Raw genomic sequence first — 18,481 nt, forward strand, 5'->3', positions numbered from 1 at the left:
GTGATATCCAATCCTTATTACATACGTAATTTGCAAACATCTTCTCCTGGTTCATGTGTTGTCCTTTCACTTTCTTGATGGTTCCATTATCTTTTGCCTTTGTTGATCCTGTCTATGTAGAGCTTCTGTTTTATAATTCTCTTACTTTCTTCCCATTATTTTATTGTTCTTTAATGTTTCTTGAGATAGATGCTTTTTAGCCTTTCTTTTTTAATGTTCACATCCAAGGCTATATGTTTATCTCTAAGTACTCCATTACCACATGGGTTATTCTAGCTTCCTCCCCTTGCTTATCTATAAGTCCCACTCGAACCATGAGAAAGCTGGCTCTCACCATTGTCATCCATGTATTTAATGGTGCAATTCTAATATATGTGTATACAAGTATCAGAGTTGCTGATTCCCTTCCCTCTAGTTCATAACTTTGATCTCATTTTTCAGGATCTCTCCCAACCCTGATATGTCTTCCTTATGGAGTGGGGAACCCAAACTGCACAGCATATCTAGCTGTGGACCCTGAGTGGTTTTGAATAAAGGCAAGATCATAAATTTTATCTTGTTTTCAGTGTGCTTTCTGGTTAACACCCACTGTTTTTATGGCCTTTTGTAATGAAACATGCAATGTGGGGTCTTAAGGGAACAGTGTAAGCTGACGACTTTTTATTGAACAGTTTAGACTAGAACCCATTATTCTAAAATAATTGGAATAAATTTTCTCTAATATTTCTTCATATTTGCCCAATTTTGTCAATTCATACAGCCTCATGAGAACTTGCCGTCTCTCAATTTCTCATTTTGATTTCTGTAACAGCTTGAAGGCCATTTGCAATCTTGACTATTTCATGTTATTGGTTCAACAAATATTTATGAATTACCTAACAGAAAATGCAATGATAAAAGATTTCTGTATGAAGCTGGCAGTCTGACATTCTTCTGCTAGGTCCTTGGTTCCCAAAGCATTTTGAGTATGAGACTTCCTTTTTTTTAGAACATGCCATGCAGCCTGTGGGATCTTAGTTCCCTGACTAGGGACCCTGGCAGTGAGACTGCTGAGTCCTAACCCCTGGACCACCAGGGAATTACTCCTAGTTACTTTTTAAAACTTACGTGAGCCAGTAATTTGATCTTTTCTTTAATCTGTGACTTTTGGAAGCATTTTCACACTCTTTGTCCAAATGGAGGACATATTGCCTTCTTGGGAGTGTATTCCTTCATTCATCAGATATTTACTACCATGGGACAGACGTTTTATAGCTCAGCATTCATGCAGTTTACATCCCTGTGAACAGAACACTGAACACCTTCCCACCGAAAACAAAGCTCAGGGCTTTCCTGGTGGCTCAGCAGTGGAGAATCTGCCTGCCAGTACAGGAGACATGGGTTTGATCCCCCATCCAGGAAGATTCCACATGTTGTGGAGCAACTAAGCCAGTTTTCCTCAACTATTGAACCTGTTCTCTGGAGCCTAGGAGCTGCAACTACTGAGCCCACATACTACAGCTACTGAAGCTCTCTCTCTCGAGTCCGTGGTCCACAAAAAGGCAAGCCCCCGCAATGAGAAGCCCTTGCACTACAAGACAGCAGCCTGTGCTTGCCACAACTACAGAAAAATCCTGCGCAGCAATGAAAACTCAGCACAGCCAAAAATAAATAAATAAATAAAATTATAAAAAATACTAATCTAATTTATTATTATTATTTTAAATAAATTTATTTATTTTAGTTGGGGGCTAATTACTTTACAATATTGTAGTGGTTTTTGCCATACATTGACATGAATCAGCCATGGGTTTACATAAAATTATGGTAAAAAAATCATTTATAGATTGACAGTTCTGAATGAGTTGCCTTTTCTTCCTCTAGCTCTTTTTCTCAGAGCTTCACCTTCTGGAATATTCCTGGCTTTATAGATGAATATAATCAAGATGAATATCATTAAAATAATATTTAAGAAGTCAAGAGTTCAGTTCAGTCGCTCAGTCGTTTCCGACTCTTTGCAACCCCATGAACCGCAGCACCCCAGGCCTCCCTGTCCATCACCAACTCCCGGAGCCCACCCAAACCCATGTCCATTGAGTCGGTGATGCCATCCAGACATCTCATCCTCTGTCATCCCCTTCTCCACCTGCCCTCAATCTTTCCCAGCATCAGGGTCTTTTCCAATGAGTCAGCTCTTTGCATCAGGTGGCCAAAGTGTTGGAGTTTCAGCTTCAAAATCAGTCCTACCAATGAACACCCAGGACTGATCTCCTCTAGGATGGACTGGTTGGATCTCCTTGCAGTCCAAGGGACTCTCAAGAGTCTTCTCCAACACCACAGTTCAAAAGCATCAATTCTTCGGCGCTCAGCTTTCTTCACCGTCCAACTCTCACATCCTACAGGACCACTGGAAAAACCATAGCCTTGACCAGACAGACCTTTGTTGACAAAGCGATGTTACACTAAAGCTAAAATTTCATGAGAAAAAAAATGTCAAAATTTTAAAAACAAGATGCCACGCCTCCAAGTTTGAGGCAAAAGGAAAAAAATGTATGTCCTTATATAAATGTTTTTATGTGTGTTTAGTGATTATTTTTCACACACGTTGAAGTGTTTGAAAAAATATTGAAATGTTGAAAAGTAGGTGTACTACAATGCCCATCATCTTAGTTTAAATATTTTATTTATACCCAAAGCAGAATTTACTATAATTTTACTTTCCTGACTTTAATGAAATCCAACTCATTAATAATAGCTTTAAAAATCAGCTTTTGGAAAAAACTAACCATGAAAAAAAATACATAATGGGGAACTTTCCTGGTTGTCCAGTAGTTAAGAATCTGCCTTGCAATGCAGGGAGCACAAGTTCAATGCCTGCTCAGGGAAATAAGGTCCCCCATGCTGCAGAGCAAGCCTGAGTGCCACAACTACTGAGCTTGCTCACTGCAACTATTGAGCCCACTTGCTGCAACTAGAGTGTCAGTGCACTGCAGCAAAGGATCCTGCATGATGCAATGAAGATCCTGCCTGCTGCAACTAAGACCAGATGCAACCAAATAAAAAATAAATAAATATTTTTTAAAAAGGAACCAAACGGATGCAGATTCTTAAAAAAAAAAAAGAAGAAGAAATACAAAACCATGTATATAGGAAGGCACATGTTAAAATTTTGCTTTAGATTCCAGTAGATGTTCTCAGGGAATTAATAAAGATGTAGTTAGTTCAACCTGTCTCACACAGTTAATGAAAGCCTTAGCATCTAGCAGAAAACTCTGGCTAATTGGTTCATTCAATCAAGTAAAACAAAGTATTTGGAAAGATTTTCTTTTTACATATTTGGGTTGATTATTCCAGAAATTGCCTCAGGACTTGCTTTGACTTGTGTCGGATATTTGTACTCATAAGAATAAAGATAAAAGAACTTCATGGGGCTTATCATGGATTCCTTTCTATCAAATACATTTAAAACATATATTTGGAAACATTTCAAGTCTACCATGAACAGAATTACCAGGAATTTGGGACAGAAGTGACAATGAGAATCAGTTTTGAAGAAATGGATCATTCTCAGTTAGAATTCTGCCTTATCAGCTGAAAATTAGAAGTAACTTCTCTGTTATTTCCTGTTATGGTATTTTTATAATATTATTTAATTTCCTCTTTAAGAAATCTGCAGATTTTGCTTCCAGAAATGAAAGTGCCAAAAATGTACATGAAAATCAAATCAATTTTAATTTAAGATATGAAAAGACTTTTGACCACTTTTGGTTTGGAGTGGAATATAGAATTAGACATGCATCGAGATTTCATACTATGGATATGCTAAAAGTTATTTTGAAGCCCCTCTTCACAAAAATTATATTCCGCTATGATTCAGAGTTGCATCATAAAGAGAGTTTGTTTAAAGACTGGAGTTTGAGAAATGTAACATTTGTAGTTTCCCTGAAAAAATATGAAAGATCAAACGCTTCATTTTCTGCTGGAGCTTTTTATAAATGACTCAGATCGGGTGCAGTTGGTTCAATCTTTTTTTTTTTCCTTTCTTTTTTTTTTTTCTGTTTTAACTTTAAAATATTGTATTTGTTTTGCCATACATTGACATGAATCCACCATGGGTGTACATGTTTTCCCCTTCCAGAACCCCCCTCCCACCTCCCTCCCCATCCCATCCCTCCGGGTCATCCCGGTGCACCAGCCCCAAGCACCCTGTATCATGCATCGAACCTGGACTGGCGATTCGTTTCACATATGATAATTTACATGCTTCAGTGCCATTCTCCCATATCCTCCCGCCCTCACCCTCTCCCATAGAGTCCATAATACTGTTCTATTTATCTGTGTCTCTTTTGATGTCTCGAATACAGGGTTATCTTTACCGATTAAGTAAATACCATATATATGAGTTAGTATACTGTATTGGTGTTTTTCTTTCTGGCTTGGTTCAATCTTTAGCTAGCTATTAAAGATAGGCAGTCTGCTAAGTAGTGGGGAGAGAAAAGTAGAGAGAGTGTTTTTAAAAGCATATATGTACAAGTAAGTAGGGTGGTACACAGGTACTAGGTTATAATGTTCCACAGAGTAGTAAATACACGTTAAGAAGTGCTAGGCTTATCACAGTGATCATTTAAAACGTATAGAAATACCAATCAGTATATTGTGTACCGGGAATAACATAATTGTTGGAGGTTAAATTGTTTGTTAAAACAAACAAACTCGTAGAAAATGAGATCAGATTTGTGGTTATCAGAGGCAGGGTGTGGAGGGAAGGGGAACTGGATGTGAGGTAACAAAAGGTACAAACTTCCAACTGTAAGATAAGTGAGTTCTGGGAATGTAATGTACAATCGGATAAACATAACTTTGTGTGTGTGCGTGCTAAGTCACTTCAGTCATGTCTGACTCTTTGTGACCCCATGGACTATAGCCCATCAGGCTCTTCCATCCATGGGGATTCTCCAGGCAAGAATACTGGGGTGGGTTGCCATGCCCTCCTCCGGGGGATCTTCTCGACCCAGGGACTGAACCTGTGTCTCTTATGTCTCCTTCATTGGCAGGCGGGTTCTTTACCACTAGCGCCACCTGGGAAGCCCCATAACTAACACTACTGTATATTATATATGAAAGTTGTTGAGTAAGTCCTAAGAGTTCTCATCACATCCTTAATTTTGAATCTACACGAGATAATGGATATGCCCTAAAAGAAAGAGAATAAATTTCAATGTTTTCTGGAAAGTAAAAAAAGAAAGAAATGTTAGATTTGACCTGGGGGTGGATGCGGGAGTGGGGGGCTTGGAAGGGTTAACCAAGGAGCGGTGATTGAGTTACTTTTGAACCTAAAGAGAGACTCTCAGTGGGAAAAGAGAGGAGGTCCTGATGTGAAAGCATGAAGGTGGTGAGCAGTTATTGAAGCTAAATATAGAATTCAGCTTCTGAAAGAAACATATTTAAGGAGGAGACATCACCAACGGAAATACTGAGCTGAGTGTACATCCTCTTTCTCCACGCAGGCATCTGCCTTGTGGGAGTGAATGAGCCACAGAAGCAGAAGGGACAACTACCATTCTTTTGAAATACCCAGGGAGAGACAACGACAGACTATGGGCAGGCAAGTGAGGGAGGCATTACTTTCCTGGGAAGGCGGGGATAAACCCTCTGACAAGTAGGATGGGCGTTTAAACGAGGGGAGAAAGTTCACCGTCAGGTGCCACTCAGCCCAGGTACTTGGAAGGACGGCCTTAAGTAGTATCTTAATAAAAAAAGAGGTTTTGACTGCCATTGCCAAATGGTTCTCTCTTAAAACCTGACAATATCTCTGTTTCCTCTCAAAACGTTTGCTTTTTCACAGCATCGAACAAACAGCTGAGCTCCTGTTGTGTCTCTCCCCCGCTGAAGTTGCCAGTCTCAAGGAAGGAATCAATTTTGTTCGAAATAAGAGCACTGGCAAAGATTACATCTTGTATAAGAGTAAGACCCACCTGCGAGCATGCAAGAATATGTGCAAGCACCAAGGAGGCCTGTTCATAAAAGATATCGAGGATTTAGATGGAAGGTACCATGAGTCATTTTGCTTTTTCTCTTTGACCCTTCTTATAATTAGATTTGGCCAGAAGTGTGCTTATTGGGAAATCAAACGAAACAACCGACAAATTATTTCTCCAAGCTAATTTGCAACTTACTTGTGCACATTTAGGGTATCTCTCTGATCTCAAAACATTCTGATCTTTACTTAATTTCCCGTTCTCTCTCAAGAACTCTAATTGAAAATGGATTCCTAGCTTGATAAACAGTGACATTTCTAAGGTATGTGGGTCTGTGTATGTGAGTGAGGGGTTGGGTGTGCGTGATAGCTTTTATTTTCCAAGATTCAAGCCTCTTTGGGGTTTCCTTTCCTGCTCCCCCAGAAGTATGAGTGGGGCAGGCCCTCGTCCAAACTCTGCTGGGGAGCAGATAGACTTTCCCTGACCACCTTGCAGTGATTAAAAACCCCACATGGCAGAGCCCCAACTGTACCTGCTCTGAACAGAGGCTCTTCTGATCATTTCTTGGAAAACTGGTACTGGTACCCTTCCTCCCCCACCCCTTGATTAAGACTGCCTATAGATGACCTCCCTCCCCAGTTCAAGGACAGTACCAGGGCAAGATTGCTATGGATTGTTTTGTTTTGTTTTGTTTTCAGTGACAGCCAAAGAGATAGCAACACACTCTCTCAGAGACAGGGAAAGTAGGGGAGAGGGGATGCTCTGTCAGCCTCATGCTCAACACTGGCAATGAATGAGTGGCTGACCCCACTTTGCCAAGCTTCTCTTCAGCCTAACTTGACCTGGTTGCTTTTTAGCCACTCCTACATCAGACTTGTCTTCTACTGTTGTTGATTTGATTTCTCAGGTCATCTGTGGGTAGTTTAGTGCAGGTGGATTCAGAGGAGCTGGGTAATTGTCTGAGAGCTCCCTGCTAGAATTGTATAGATGACCATTACCCAAGTCTAGAATACTCTTACAGCTGCATATAGATTTGCTTCACTACATTCTTAGTTTCAGAACCGAAACAGTGTTGACCCCTGTCTCCTGCTTGGCTCCTCTGATGGGATTGCTAGATTAGGCAAACAGAAGGCATCAAGTTAAATCTACATATCAGGTAAACAATGAATATATTTTCAGCATAGATAGGTTCCAAGTGTTGTATGGGATACACTTTGAGCAGAAAGTCTACTCTCGGAGATCCTCATGGTTATTTGCTGACAGCCCTACTTTGAGTCCTTTCCATCTTCTCAGTGGATTTAATCCAAGGAAACCTCAGCCATGACTCATTTTGTCACTAGTGAGCTTCGGTGGCCACTCTGGGACCTTGAGGTCTTCTGACTGTTGCAGTGTGGGGACTCTGCTTTTCCAGTCTCCTCAATGGGCTTTCACCATGGAGCTCACGTAGCCGCCATTGGAGGAAGTGTAGCTTTGTGATTAGCAGCATAATCTTTCCCTGAAATCTGTCCTGTTCAGAAGCCTGGCCCCACTGAATAGCCCCGTTAAGGGGCTAAGTTTCTTAGCCTTAAATAGCTAAGTTTCTTAGCCTTTCTGGACCACCGTCCTCTCCTCTATAAAGTGAAAATGAGAATATCACCTATTCTGTCTGGCGGCTCAGAGGATTAAGTGATTTCAAACACATCTAACACTTAAAACAATGTCTGGCATATGATAGGCGCTCAATAAACATCAATTACTTTTACGATTATTACTCTGTCATGAGCTTCTGGTATAGCTTAGGAATGAGATTATTTATAGTAATTCAGCTTGTTCTGGAATCTGGCTTGATTATCCTAACAGAGTGATTACTTTGCCACAGACTGGCCTTTCTCTCCTTCATGCTAGTTTCACCCTATTCTGTTGTCAGGCTAACCTGGAGTTGGCACTGTCAACTCCATCCTCAGAGTAACTCACACCCTGTACTCCCACATCCATTGCTCCAAATTTGATTGCTTCTCCCTGGGTGCTCTGTGCAGCCTGACGAATCTCTCTACAAGGAGACACTTAAGAGTAATGAGCTACCTCTTCTACCCTCCCTACCTCAGCCATTTTTCTTCTTCACACATAAGCAAGATCAGCAACTCTCATAAGCTGTGGTCCTCATTATTCAAATTGAACAGCTTTTCACAACCTCTTTGTGCATGAAACTGTCACCTTCCTCCTGTCTGCCTGCTGCCCATGAACAGTTAAGACCCTGCCACGCTTCCCGTTTATTCACCTGCATGTTGGATAGCTGCATTTGGAATGTCCTCAAATTTTGAAAGGTTGTTGGCTACTCATTGATGAGAGAGTAGATGTTACAGAATAATCCTCCTTAAATTGAAGTGTGGAGTACATTTTTTTGCCTTGTTACTAGAAAAGGGCATGAAAAATTCTTGATATAATTAATGAAGCTTGGGAAAATTCATGTAATTTACCGATATAGAAGTTAAAATAGACATTGTTAGTTCAAGAAATCTGATGTTTGTGGTTTTAGACATTTGTGGTTTGTTTTTTTTTTCAGTCTTTAACTGCTACAAAAACTTCACTAGAAACACCACCAAGGTAGAGAGGAAATGGAACGTTTATACCTCATTTTCTACCACCATAACCCCCTTCACGGTTTGATAAGAAATGGAAAAGAAATCACTAAGCCTCCTACTTTGCTGCAATCTAGTTGTCATTCTGAAACAGGGTCACCAGAATTAGCAAATAAAAATGCAGAGCACTCAATTACATTGCAGATAAATGAGGAATTTCCAGTGTATGTCAAATATTGTGTGAGACATATTTTTAAATTATTTGTTATTTATCTGAAATTCATATTTAACTGGGCATCCTGTATTTTGGCAACCATGCTCTGAAATCGTAAACTATAAGAAAATCTTTTCTTCTCAAAAAATACAAACTTGAGTTGAACTTAAGTTCAGTACACTATAACAGGGACCAAGGTTTGTAGAGTGATCATAAATCATAGATTTGTCTTTATCACTACATTCTTTCCTCATATTGGCCTCAGTTGGATCTTAACCAACTTAGCTTTTTTATGAGAGCTATCCCTAAAGATGACTTTATTCTGATGGCTCTGTTGATCTCTGTCATGTATTATTTTGTGATGTGCCATTTACCTTCACTGTTTTTTAAACAATTTTTTAATAATTTATTTGTTATTATTTTTTTAATGCTGGGTCTTGTTGCTGAGCAGGCTTTCTCTAGTTGTGGGGAGTAGGGGCTACTCTCTCGTTGTGGAGGCTTCTGATTGTGGTGGCTTCTCTTGTTGTGGAGCACGTCTCTAGAGCATTTGGACTTTGGTAGTTGCCGCACATGGGCTCAGTAGCTGCGGCTCCTGGGCTCTAGAGCACAGGTTCAATTGTTGTGGCACACAGGCTTAGCTGCTCCTCAGCATGTGGGATAGTCCCAGATCAGGGATTGAACCTGTGTCTCCTGCATTGGCAGACAGATGCTTTATCACTGAACCACCAGGGAAGCCCTATCTTTACTTTTAAAATTACCTACTGATGATTAGTCTATATTTCCTTGGATATTTGAGCTTTAGCTATTAATAGTTTTCCTCTCATGAATTTTGTGTTCAACCAATTATAATTGTTTATAATGCATGTAAGCCCAATAAGATTAATTTTTATTTACACCATTTCATAAACCTAAGGACAATTTTTCATCCAGGTCTGTTAAATGCACAAAACACAACTGGAAGTTGGATGTGAGCACCATGAAGTATATCAACCCTCCAGGCAGCTTCTGTCAAGATGAACTAGGTAAATTTCTTCCATATTGTTCAATGTTTTCTGCTGTTACTATTATTGGGAACCTTGTTGTCAACTTGCTTCCAATTTCACTTGGAGCTTTGGTTACATTCTGATTTTAACCTGTAGACATGAAGTCTTTTAAAAATAATTAACACTGAAAATTCTAAACAGAATTTCTTCAGAATGTCCCTTCATTCATTCACTCATTTGTTCAGTAAGTATTTGATGAGATCATGCCAGGTATAAACCATTGTCCTGGGTATTAAGAGAATCAAAGATGGATTAAGAAAGAGTCATCTTTTGTCTGCATGACTGGACTCCCTGCTTCTGTGCTTGCTTCCTGCAGTTCATTCTGCTTATGGCACCCAGGTTGATACATGTTTTTTATTTAATATTTATTTTATATTGGAGTATAGTTGATTTACAATGTTGTGTTAGTTTCAGGTATGCTGTGCCGTGTTGTGCTTAGTTGCTCAAATGTGTCTGACTCTTTGTGACCCCATGGACTGTAGCCTGCCAGGCTCCTCTGTCCATGGAATTCTCCATACAAGAATACGGGAGTGGGTTGCCATGCATTCCTCCAGGGGATCTTCCCAACTCAGAGATCGAACCCAGGTCTTCTGCAGGTGGATTCTTTACTGTCTGAGCCACCAGGGAAGCCCTTCAGGTATACAAGGGTGATATTTTAAAAATCAAAATTAATTCATGTCATTCCCCTGCTTAAAACTCTCCAGTGAGTTTCCTAACACACTGAAAAATATACATCCCTTTGACACGGCAATTCCACATCCAAGGCTATGTCCTAAGATCTTGATAATCCTTGATATGTCAAAAGATGCAAGTATGAGAATGTTCATTCATAGCAATACTATCTAAAGAGAAAAATTGAAAACAATCGAAACGTTAAAAATAATTCCACTGTGTCTTAAAAGTAATACTATTGAAGGAATTAAAATAATTAGAGATTTTTGATAGATAAAGCTAAAAAGCAGATTATAAATGTTACATATAGTATGACACAATTATGAGAAATGTATATGCGTAATCAGTGTGGATGAGGGCAGTCTTAACACTGGTTATCTGTGAAGGGAGCTAAATGGTGGGCTCCCTGCCTGGACCTCAGATTGGAATCTGTGTTTACACCAGCTCTACATCTTTTTCAGGCTCAAATTATTGTGCATGGGATAGGATATTAGGGCCACTGCTGACCAGATGTCTTGGTGAGACCAACTTCTAATCATTTTTTAAAGAAGGGTGTGGCCTGCAAAGGCATTCTCCCAGTTCCCAGAGCAGAGGTGTCACTGAGGAGCACGTCCTTTCCCGCTCACCCCCAAAGAGATGTGACAGCAGGTTATTCTGGGGAAAGTTGCTAATTCCTTTGACGGCAAGTGCATCCTCCCCCATACCTCAAAAGGATGCCTGGACCACTAGCTTCTTTTGCCAGTAAGCCCCACTCCATGTCTGTTGAGTTAGCTTAGGAAACCTGCAGACTGCTTGTTAACAGGATCTAGTAACATGCACTATACAAATACTGTTAAATTTATTTGGCAGAAAATAGGTAAGAAGCAAAGGTTTGAAACTATTAAACTGTGTAAGTTAGAGGACAATAGACTATCAACTTAATGAGTATGTAACCCAGAAATTTATAACTGCTTAAGGGCTTTTACAAAACCTCTAAGTCTTTTGGAATAGACAACTAGTGAGAAGCTGCTCTTTAGCACAGGGAGCTCAGCTTGCTGCTCTGCGATGACCTAGAAGGGTGGATTGGATGTGGGGTAGGAAGGAGATCCAAGAGGGAGGGGAGATGTACATATATATAGCAACAGAGATATATATACATATGTATATATGTATATATATCTGATTTTCTTCATTGTACGGCAGAAACTAGCATGACATTGTAAAGCAATTATACTCCAATAAAAAAAAGACTTTTTTTTTTTTTAATATACGTCTTAAATAATCCGCACATCTCCCCTGTGACTGGGACCTTTGGAGCAAGAGGAAGGGATTTCCCACTCAGCAGAAAGTTGATCAAATGGAAAATAGATCAAAGGTGGAAACTGATGTGGAGGGTTTCTGGCCAGAGGTGACAGCAGGCCAGTGGAGGGCAGGTGGTAACAAGACGCACTGAAGTTTTCAGCTTTTGCCCCAGTGAGGAAGTGCGGAGTGGGTGGGAATTTTTAACTGAGTCCACTTTTCAGTCCAGTGCTACCAATGCTGTAGTGATTCCCTACCACAAAAAATTGTTATTTATAATAATCATAAACTGAATAATCTCAGTTCACATGAGATCAAGCCATCCTTCTCTTTCATGGGATACAATCATCATTAAAAAGGTAGAAGTCAGGAAAGTAGAAGGAAGAAGATGCTCACCTATACTCCCATCACCTCAAGACAACCTCTGTTTAGTTATCTTTTCTTCCAGTTGTCACCGAGGTCCCCATCCTCCTTCTCCCCAGCCTTCTCCTCCTTCTTTTACTTGAGATATAATTCATGTACTATAAAATTCACCCTTTTAGAGTGTGCAGCTCAATGGTTTCTAATATTTTCATATATTGTGCCATTACTACCACTCTCTAATTCTAGAACATTCTCATCATCCCCAAAAGAAACCTTATAACTATTAGCAGTCATTCCCATTCCCCTCTTCCTTCAGCCCCTGGAAACCACTAATCTATTTTAGGCCTCTGTGGCTTTTTCTGTTTTGAACCAAGCTGGCATAAACCCCACTTGGTCATGACTACAATTCTTTTTTTATATTGCTAAATTGTATTTGCTAATATTTGCTTAAGGATTTTTATGTCTATGTTTGTAAGGATTCCCACCTAGTTGACTCAATGGTAAAGAATCTAAATGACAAAGGTAAGACTGTAAAAGTAACGGAAGAAGTGTAGAATATCTTTGTGACCTAGAGATTGGTGACTTCCTGACAAACAACATTTCAAAAGTACAGCTCAAAAGGCAACCCCCCGCCTACACACACACACACAAAACCCTGGTAAATATGAATTCATCAGTACTAAAGATTTCTGCTAAACAGAGGACACAGACAAAGACATGTAATAGTTTGGGTGATTATTTTTCAATATTTACAACCAATAGGAGAATATGATCTAGCATATAAGAAGAAAGGGAAAGTGGTTAGTCACTCAGTCCTGTCCAATTCTTTGTGACCCCATGGACTGTAACCCACCAGGCTCCTCTGTCCAGAGGGTTTCCCAGGCAAGAATACTGGAGTGGGTTGCCATTCCCTTAAGTAATGCAAATTGACAAGAAAGGATAGGAAGCTCAATACAAAAATGAAGAACGGATATCAACTAGCATTTTACAGAAGAATCCCCAAAGGTCAATAAGCACATGAAGATATGCTTAAATTCATTAATTATCGGAAAACTGCTAACTAAAGCAATGAGATGTTACTGTAGGTTTTTTTAATTGATAAAAATAAACCAACGAACTGCCAAATGTCAGAGATATAAAGATATAAAAATCTTCATGCATGTGGTGGAGGTGTGGCTGGTGCAGCTATGCTAGAGAATAATCCAACAGTGACTAGTCAGAGGAGGTTTATGGATGATACACCATGATCCATCAATCTCGCTTCTGTGTATGCACCAGAGAAATTTTGTTGTGGTGGAGTCTGTGGGTCCACCATGAGGAGGGTGAATCAGTAAAATGTGGTAAACCACAGAATGCTAACCTACAGTTAGAGGAAGTGGACTAGGTATACACGTGGCAACATGAAAGAATCTTAAAAACAGAGTATTGAGTGCAAAAGAGTAAGAAACAGACTGGACGCCCAGTACCATTTATATGAACTAAAATGCACACATAAAATATAATGCATACTTTGCACGAGCATTCAAATGATAATCCTGTAGGAGAGGAGAGAGAAATAACAATGGGAAACAGAGATAAAGGGAATAAGTAAATAAATAAGTAAGTAAGTAGCTTTGCCTGGACTGAATATAATGTGTCATTAACTAAAAAATACGGTTAACCTCGTCCTCTTTACTTGAGGTCTTAAATGAATGAATGAGTCCATTATTCATTCATCCATTCTTTAATATGTATTGCATTACAGTCCATTTTTTAGAATGACCCAGTTTTTGTTCCCACTAACTAGTTAATAAGCCCTCCTTTCTTCTCATACTTTACCAGCTTGAGGCACTCGTAGTTTTTCATACTTTTCTCATTTGAATAAAAAAATAGCATCACTGTTGTTTTAAATTAAGCTCATTTCTCCAGTATGATGCTAATATATTTTCCAAACGTGTTTGCCAGTTTGCATTGGCGGTAACACTTTCATCTTACATTTGTATATATTCAGATTTTCCACTGGAATTGTTTCCATTGTTATTAAACTTAGAAGTCCTCCCTTTGATATTATATTTTTAGCCACTTGGAAGCTTCTCATTGTGTCTTTAATAAACTAGATAATAAACTAGAATACTTAAATAACCAGTTGCACAGCACGGTTGTTAGATAGCCCTTCCTTTTTCATCCTCTCTTAGAATATTAAAGCTGTTTAATAACTGTTACTTAATAACTGGGGCTTCCCAGGTTGCAGTAGTGGTAAAGAATCCACCTCCCAATGCAGGAGACACAGGAAACACGGGTTCAATCCCTGGGTTGGGAAGATCCCCTGGAGTAGGAAGTAGCAATCCACTCCAGTATTCTTGCCTGGAAAATCCCATGGACAGAGGAGCCTGGTGGGCTACAGTTCATGGGGTCACAAAGAGTTAGACACAACGGAGCAACTGAGCACACACACTTCTTTTCCTGCTTTTCTTAAAAGAGAACAATTCTAAAGAAGGAAAATCCTTGCAAGTGGATATTAATGCAGTTTTCTGAGAATCTCCCATAATACTTTGTACTTTTGAGTTGATATTTGTTATTAATAGTATATAGTCTTGTCAATACTGAGCCTTCTCTTTAACTCTTTGTTCTCTGAAGATAAAATAATTGCCATAATATTATTATTGATTGAATGCTTTTTTTGTGCCAGGCATAGTGCTGGACACTGTCGGATCTCTTATATTGTTTACTGCCTACAACAACTCTATGAAGTATGTGTCATAACTCTATTTTATGATCAGGCAACTGCAGCCCAGGATGTTGATAATAAGCAGCCCAGTCACAATCCGCACCCTGACGTTTCTAAATCCAGCACTCTTTCTATTTCATGACAGTGTTTTCCAACAATGATATAGCCTGGAAATAATAATAAAATGTATCTTTATTGTATTGCATTTTCAAGGACATAGTTTAATAATAATGGTGATATTAAATGTCCTTTGTGTATTCCTGATTTTATTAAGAAAGCCAGTTGTGTTTTGCTATTAAATAAGTTGATAACTCTTATTAGGAAAATGTTAATTAATGTGTTTCTATTAAATTCTTAAACAGTATTTAAAAGATATAAAAATAATAAACCGCCATGTGTCCAGCACTCAGCTTAAGACATAAAGTATCCCGACATACCTGAGATTCCATGAGCTCCTTAAGTATAATATGAATAAAAGAAATAAATGGGTGTCGGTCTTCAGCCCTCATCTCAGTAGATATTGCTTGACCTAAATGAGCATTGCTTTTTGTTTCTGATTTCCTTTGATTTTTATACTCTGAGTACCTGAGCCATACATTTCCATTTCAGTGATGCTTTTTAAACATCATTTTGTTGTTGTTATTAATTCAGATTTGTTCCCCTTTGGTTCTAGTTGTGGAAGAGAGTGACGAAAATGAACTTTTGCTTCTAGAACTGAATCCTCCTAACCCCTGGGATTCAGAGCCCAGATCTCCTGAAGATTTGGCTTTTGGGGAAGTGCAGGTAAGGAAACATTAAATTATAATTATCTTAAAAACAAAAATAAAACTAAGATATACATACATACACATACACACACACACACACACACACACACACATATATATATATATATATATATATTTTATTACCTTGAATATTCTTGGATGTGGCTACTTAGGACATATAGTATAGTTACCCTGAACTCTTGAGCAAGTTTTTAGAAACACCCAGAACTTGGCAAACATTACAAGGTAATATATCCAGAAAAAACAAAACAAAGCAGAAAAACTTTTAGCAGAGGTCCCAAAGGAGAGTCATGCAAAACTATGGGAGAAATTCAGAAATTGCCCTTGATTCCAAATCACTGTCAAATGAAGACCAGTTGTCTAACTCTGTATGTTGCCTTGAGATCTTTACAAACCTTGTGCACTTCCTACCTGTAAAAGAGTTTCCTCCAGAGGAAATGCTTTGGTAGTTTGGGAGAATTAAACAATCCAAAGTGAATTTTTCAGATGTACCTGGGAAGCTTGTGGAAATGGGCTGTTACTTTTCTGAGGAAACAAATGGGACCCTATCCAGAATAGGCATAATCACTTGAATTTGATTTGTTGACCTCTCCTTACCTCTCTTTTGGCTTCTCACCCTGGAGTTTCTACCCCCTCATCTCTGCTGCTGGGTGTTTTCCTTTGTCCTATGGGTATGCCAGATCAGAGGAAGGGAGTGAAGCACTAATTTAGAATCCTTGAGTCTGTGCCAGTTTCTAAGTAATTGTTTATAGCCATTCCCAGAGGACCCTGACTCCCTGAGTGAGTCATCAAGTAAGTTAGAAGAGAAAGTCTCGCAAGCCTGTTCCTGCAGGCTGCATGGCTATGCCAGCTCGATCTCTGGTGGCCTCCGCCTGCAGCAGCTCGAAGCAAGATCTCAGTTCCCCGACCAGAGATCGAAGTCAGGCTGCGGCAGTGAGAATGCCGAATCCTAGCCACTGGACCACGAGGGCCAGTGACCTGTGACAAGGCCCTGGTTTGTTGGCTTTGTAGAAATAAATTTCAACAAAGAGATGGAAAGTAGTGAAACAAATAAAGTGTCTATTAGGAGGAAAGATGTACATGTGAATAGATAGCGGGCTCAGAGAGAAAGAGTCACACCTTCGTGGTAGTTTTAAGTCACTTATATGGGGCATTTCTTTTGGGTTTCCTTTGGCCAATCGTCTTGCTTTGCCTAGTTCTGAGTTGTGTTTGGTTCATCTCAGGGTCTTCCCATCTGTGCACCTGCATCTCTTAGCCAAGGTGGATTCTAGTGAGGAGGCTTACGGGAAGGTTCACATCACTTGCTCTGTGGTGGTGTCCCCTTCCTATTTGACCTCCGAGTAGCCTTTCTGCACATGTGTAGTTGGAAGGTCTCCTTGACCTTGAGAATGAGGAACATGTGGTCTTTGTACCTCTTATCTGGACAGGGCTCAGTTTCTCCTCCTTCCTGCTGTTATCTTTGTCTTAGAGTATCTGTCCCCAGGGGAAAGACTCCAGCTGCCCAGCCAGGGCCCACCTGTCTCCTGCCTCAAACCCTCCAGGAATCATTCATCAATCATTCAGTGGCTATTTCCAGCCAGTCTGGCATTTAAATCCCCAAGTATCTGCCATCACATCTCTAACTGCCTTTCCTTGTAAATTGTGCTTTGAAGGACTGATGGAAAAGATATTCTGCAGTGCGGACTGTAAATAAGCATTTAGGAGCTAATTTAAATAGAGTAGAGCTGGATGAATCAATTGGTTTGACACCTGAAATCCACCATGAGCATTTCTTCCCTAACAAAGCAGTGACGTGTGCTGGGGCTTGTTTTCCATAAAGAGGTCCCCACCTCACTGAACATGCTCAGGAGCAAAGTTCTCCAGCATGACTTGTCTGCTAACCAGCCCAGTTCATTGTTGCTGACTGATGATGACTCGGTAATCTGATTCTCACTGTCTTCTGACAGATAACATACCTTACTCATGCCTGCATGGACCTCAAGCTGGGGGAAAAGAGGATGGTGTTTGACCCTTGGTTAACGGGTCCTGCTTTTGCCCGAGGATGGTGGTTACTACATGAGCCTCCATCTGATTGGCTGGAGAGGCTGTGCCAAGCGGACCTAATTTACATCAGTCACATGCACTCAGACCACCTGAGGTAATGAAGTCCGAGCACTGAAGCAAAATGCTGCAGTAACGGCATCACTGGTTTTCAGGTTCTTTTGAGATCCCTGCTCAATTTGAGGCCGATTCAGTGGAGCCTCTTCAGTAAGAAGAGAACTAACTTGGATAAATGCGTGTGTTTGTGCTGCATAATTTTTAAAGTGTTTTCATGCTTTGGTGTTTTAGTTGCTAAGTTGTGTCCGACTCTTGCGACCCCATGGACTCTAGCCTGTCAGCCTCTTCTGTTGGTGGGATTCTCTAGACAAGAATCTGGAGTGGCTTGCCATTTCTTTCTCCAGGGAATCTTCCTGACCCAGGAATCGAACCCGAGTCTCCTGCCTTGCAGGCAGATTCTTTACCGACTGAGCTATGAGGGAAGGTATTTTCATGCTTTATACCATTACAAATGCAAAAAGGGCCATTGTGGGAGGAAGACAGAAGTTAATAAGCCTCCACGCTCTCACATCCCATCCTCAGGCTGCTTGGTAAAAGTCTAGGTTTAAGGATCATCAATGCCAACTCCCTTTTTCAATTCAACTTTTATGTCAGGAACCAGTACACAGGGTGTAACTCTTCTCGGTTTTACAAGCCATATGGTTGGTGTTACAGTGACTTAGTTCAGCTATTGTAGTACAAGAGCAGCCATAAATGGTCCTCAGTCAGCCTGATTGTCTTCTAATAAATCTGATTTATGGACAATGACATGTGAATATCATAAAGTTTTCATGGGTCACCAGATAGGATTGTCCTTTCGATTTC

At 40.0% G+C, this 18,481-nt stretch overlaps 1 protein-coding gene across 3 annotated transcripts in view; it reads left to right on the forward strand.

Annotated features, from left to right (window-relative positions):
- Positions 1–18,481, forward strand: part of LOC145518210 (cytidine monophosphate-N-acetylneuraminic acid hydroxylase-like) — a 58,348-nt gene that overhangs the window by 12,263 nt on the left and 27,604 nt on the right. For 2 of the 3 annotated variants that reach the window (XM_081522112.1, XM_081522110.1), the window contains 5 exons: positions 5,487–5,584; positions 5,825–6,028; positions 9,660–9,751; positions 15,466–15,575; positions 17,527–17,717. In XM_081522112.1, the coding sequence (XP_081378238.1) occupies positions 5,508–5,584; positions 5,825–6,028; positions 9,660–9,751; positions 15,466–15,575; positions 17,527–17,717 (674 nt within the window). In that variant the 5' untranslated portion in view covers positions 5,487–5,507. Of the gene's footprint in view, positions 1–5,451; positions 5,585–5,824; positions 6,029–9,659; positions 9,752–15,465; positions 15,576–17,526; positions 17,718–18,481 lie in introns of those variants that run through there. The other variant, XM_081522111.1, reaches the window with a different exon arrangement.

Source organism: Giraffa tippelskirchi, chromosome 8, assembly GCF_054371585.1.
Source record: "Giraffa tippelskirchi isolate mGirTip1 chromosome 8, T2T-mGirTip1v1.2.pri, whole genome shotgun sequence".
NCBI classification, from domain to species: Eukaryota; Metazoa; Chordata; class Mammalia; order Artiodactyla; family Giraffidae; genus Giraffa; species Giraffa tippelskirchi.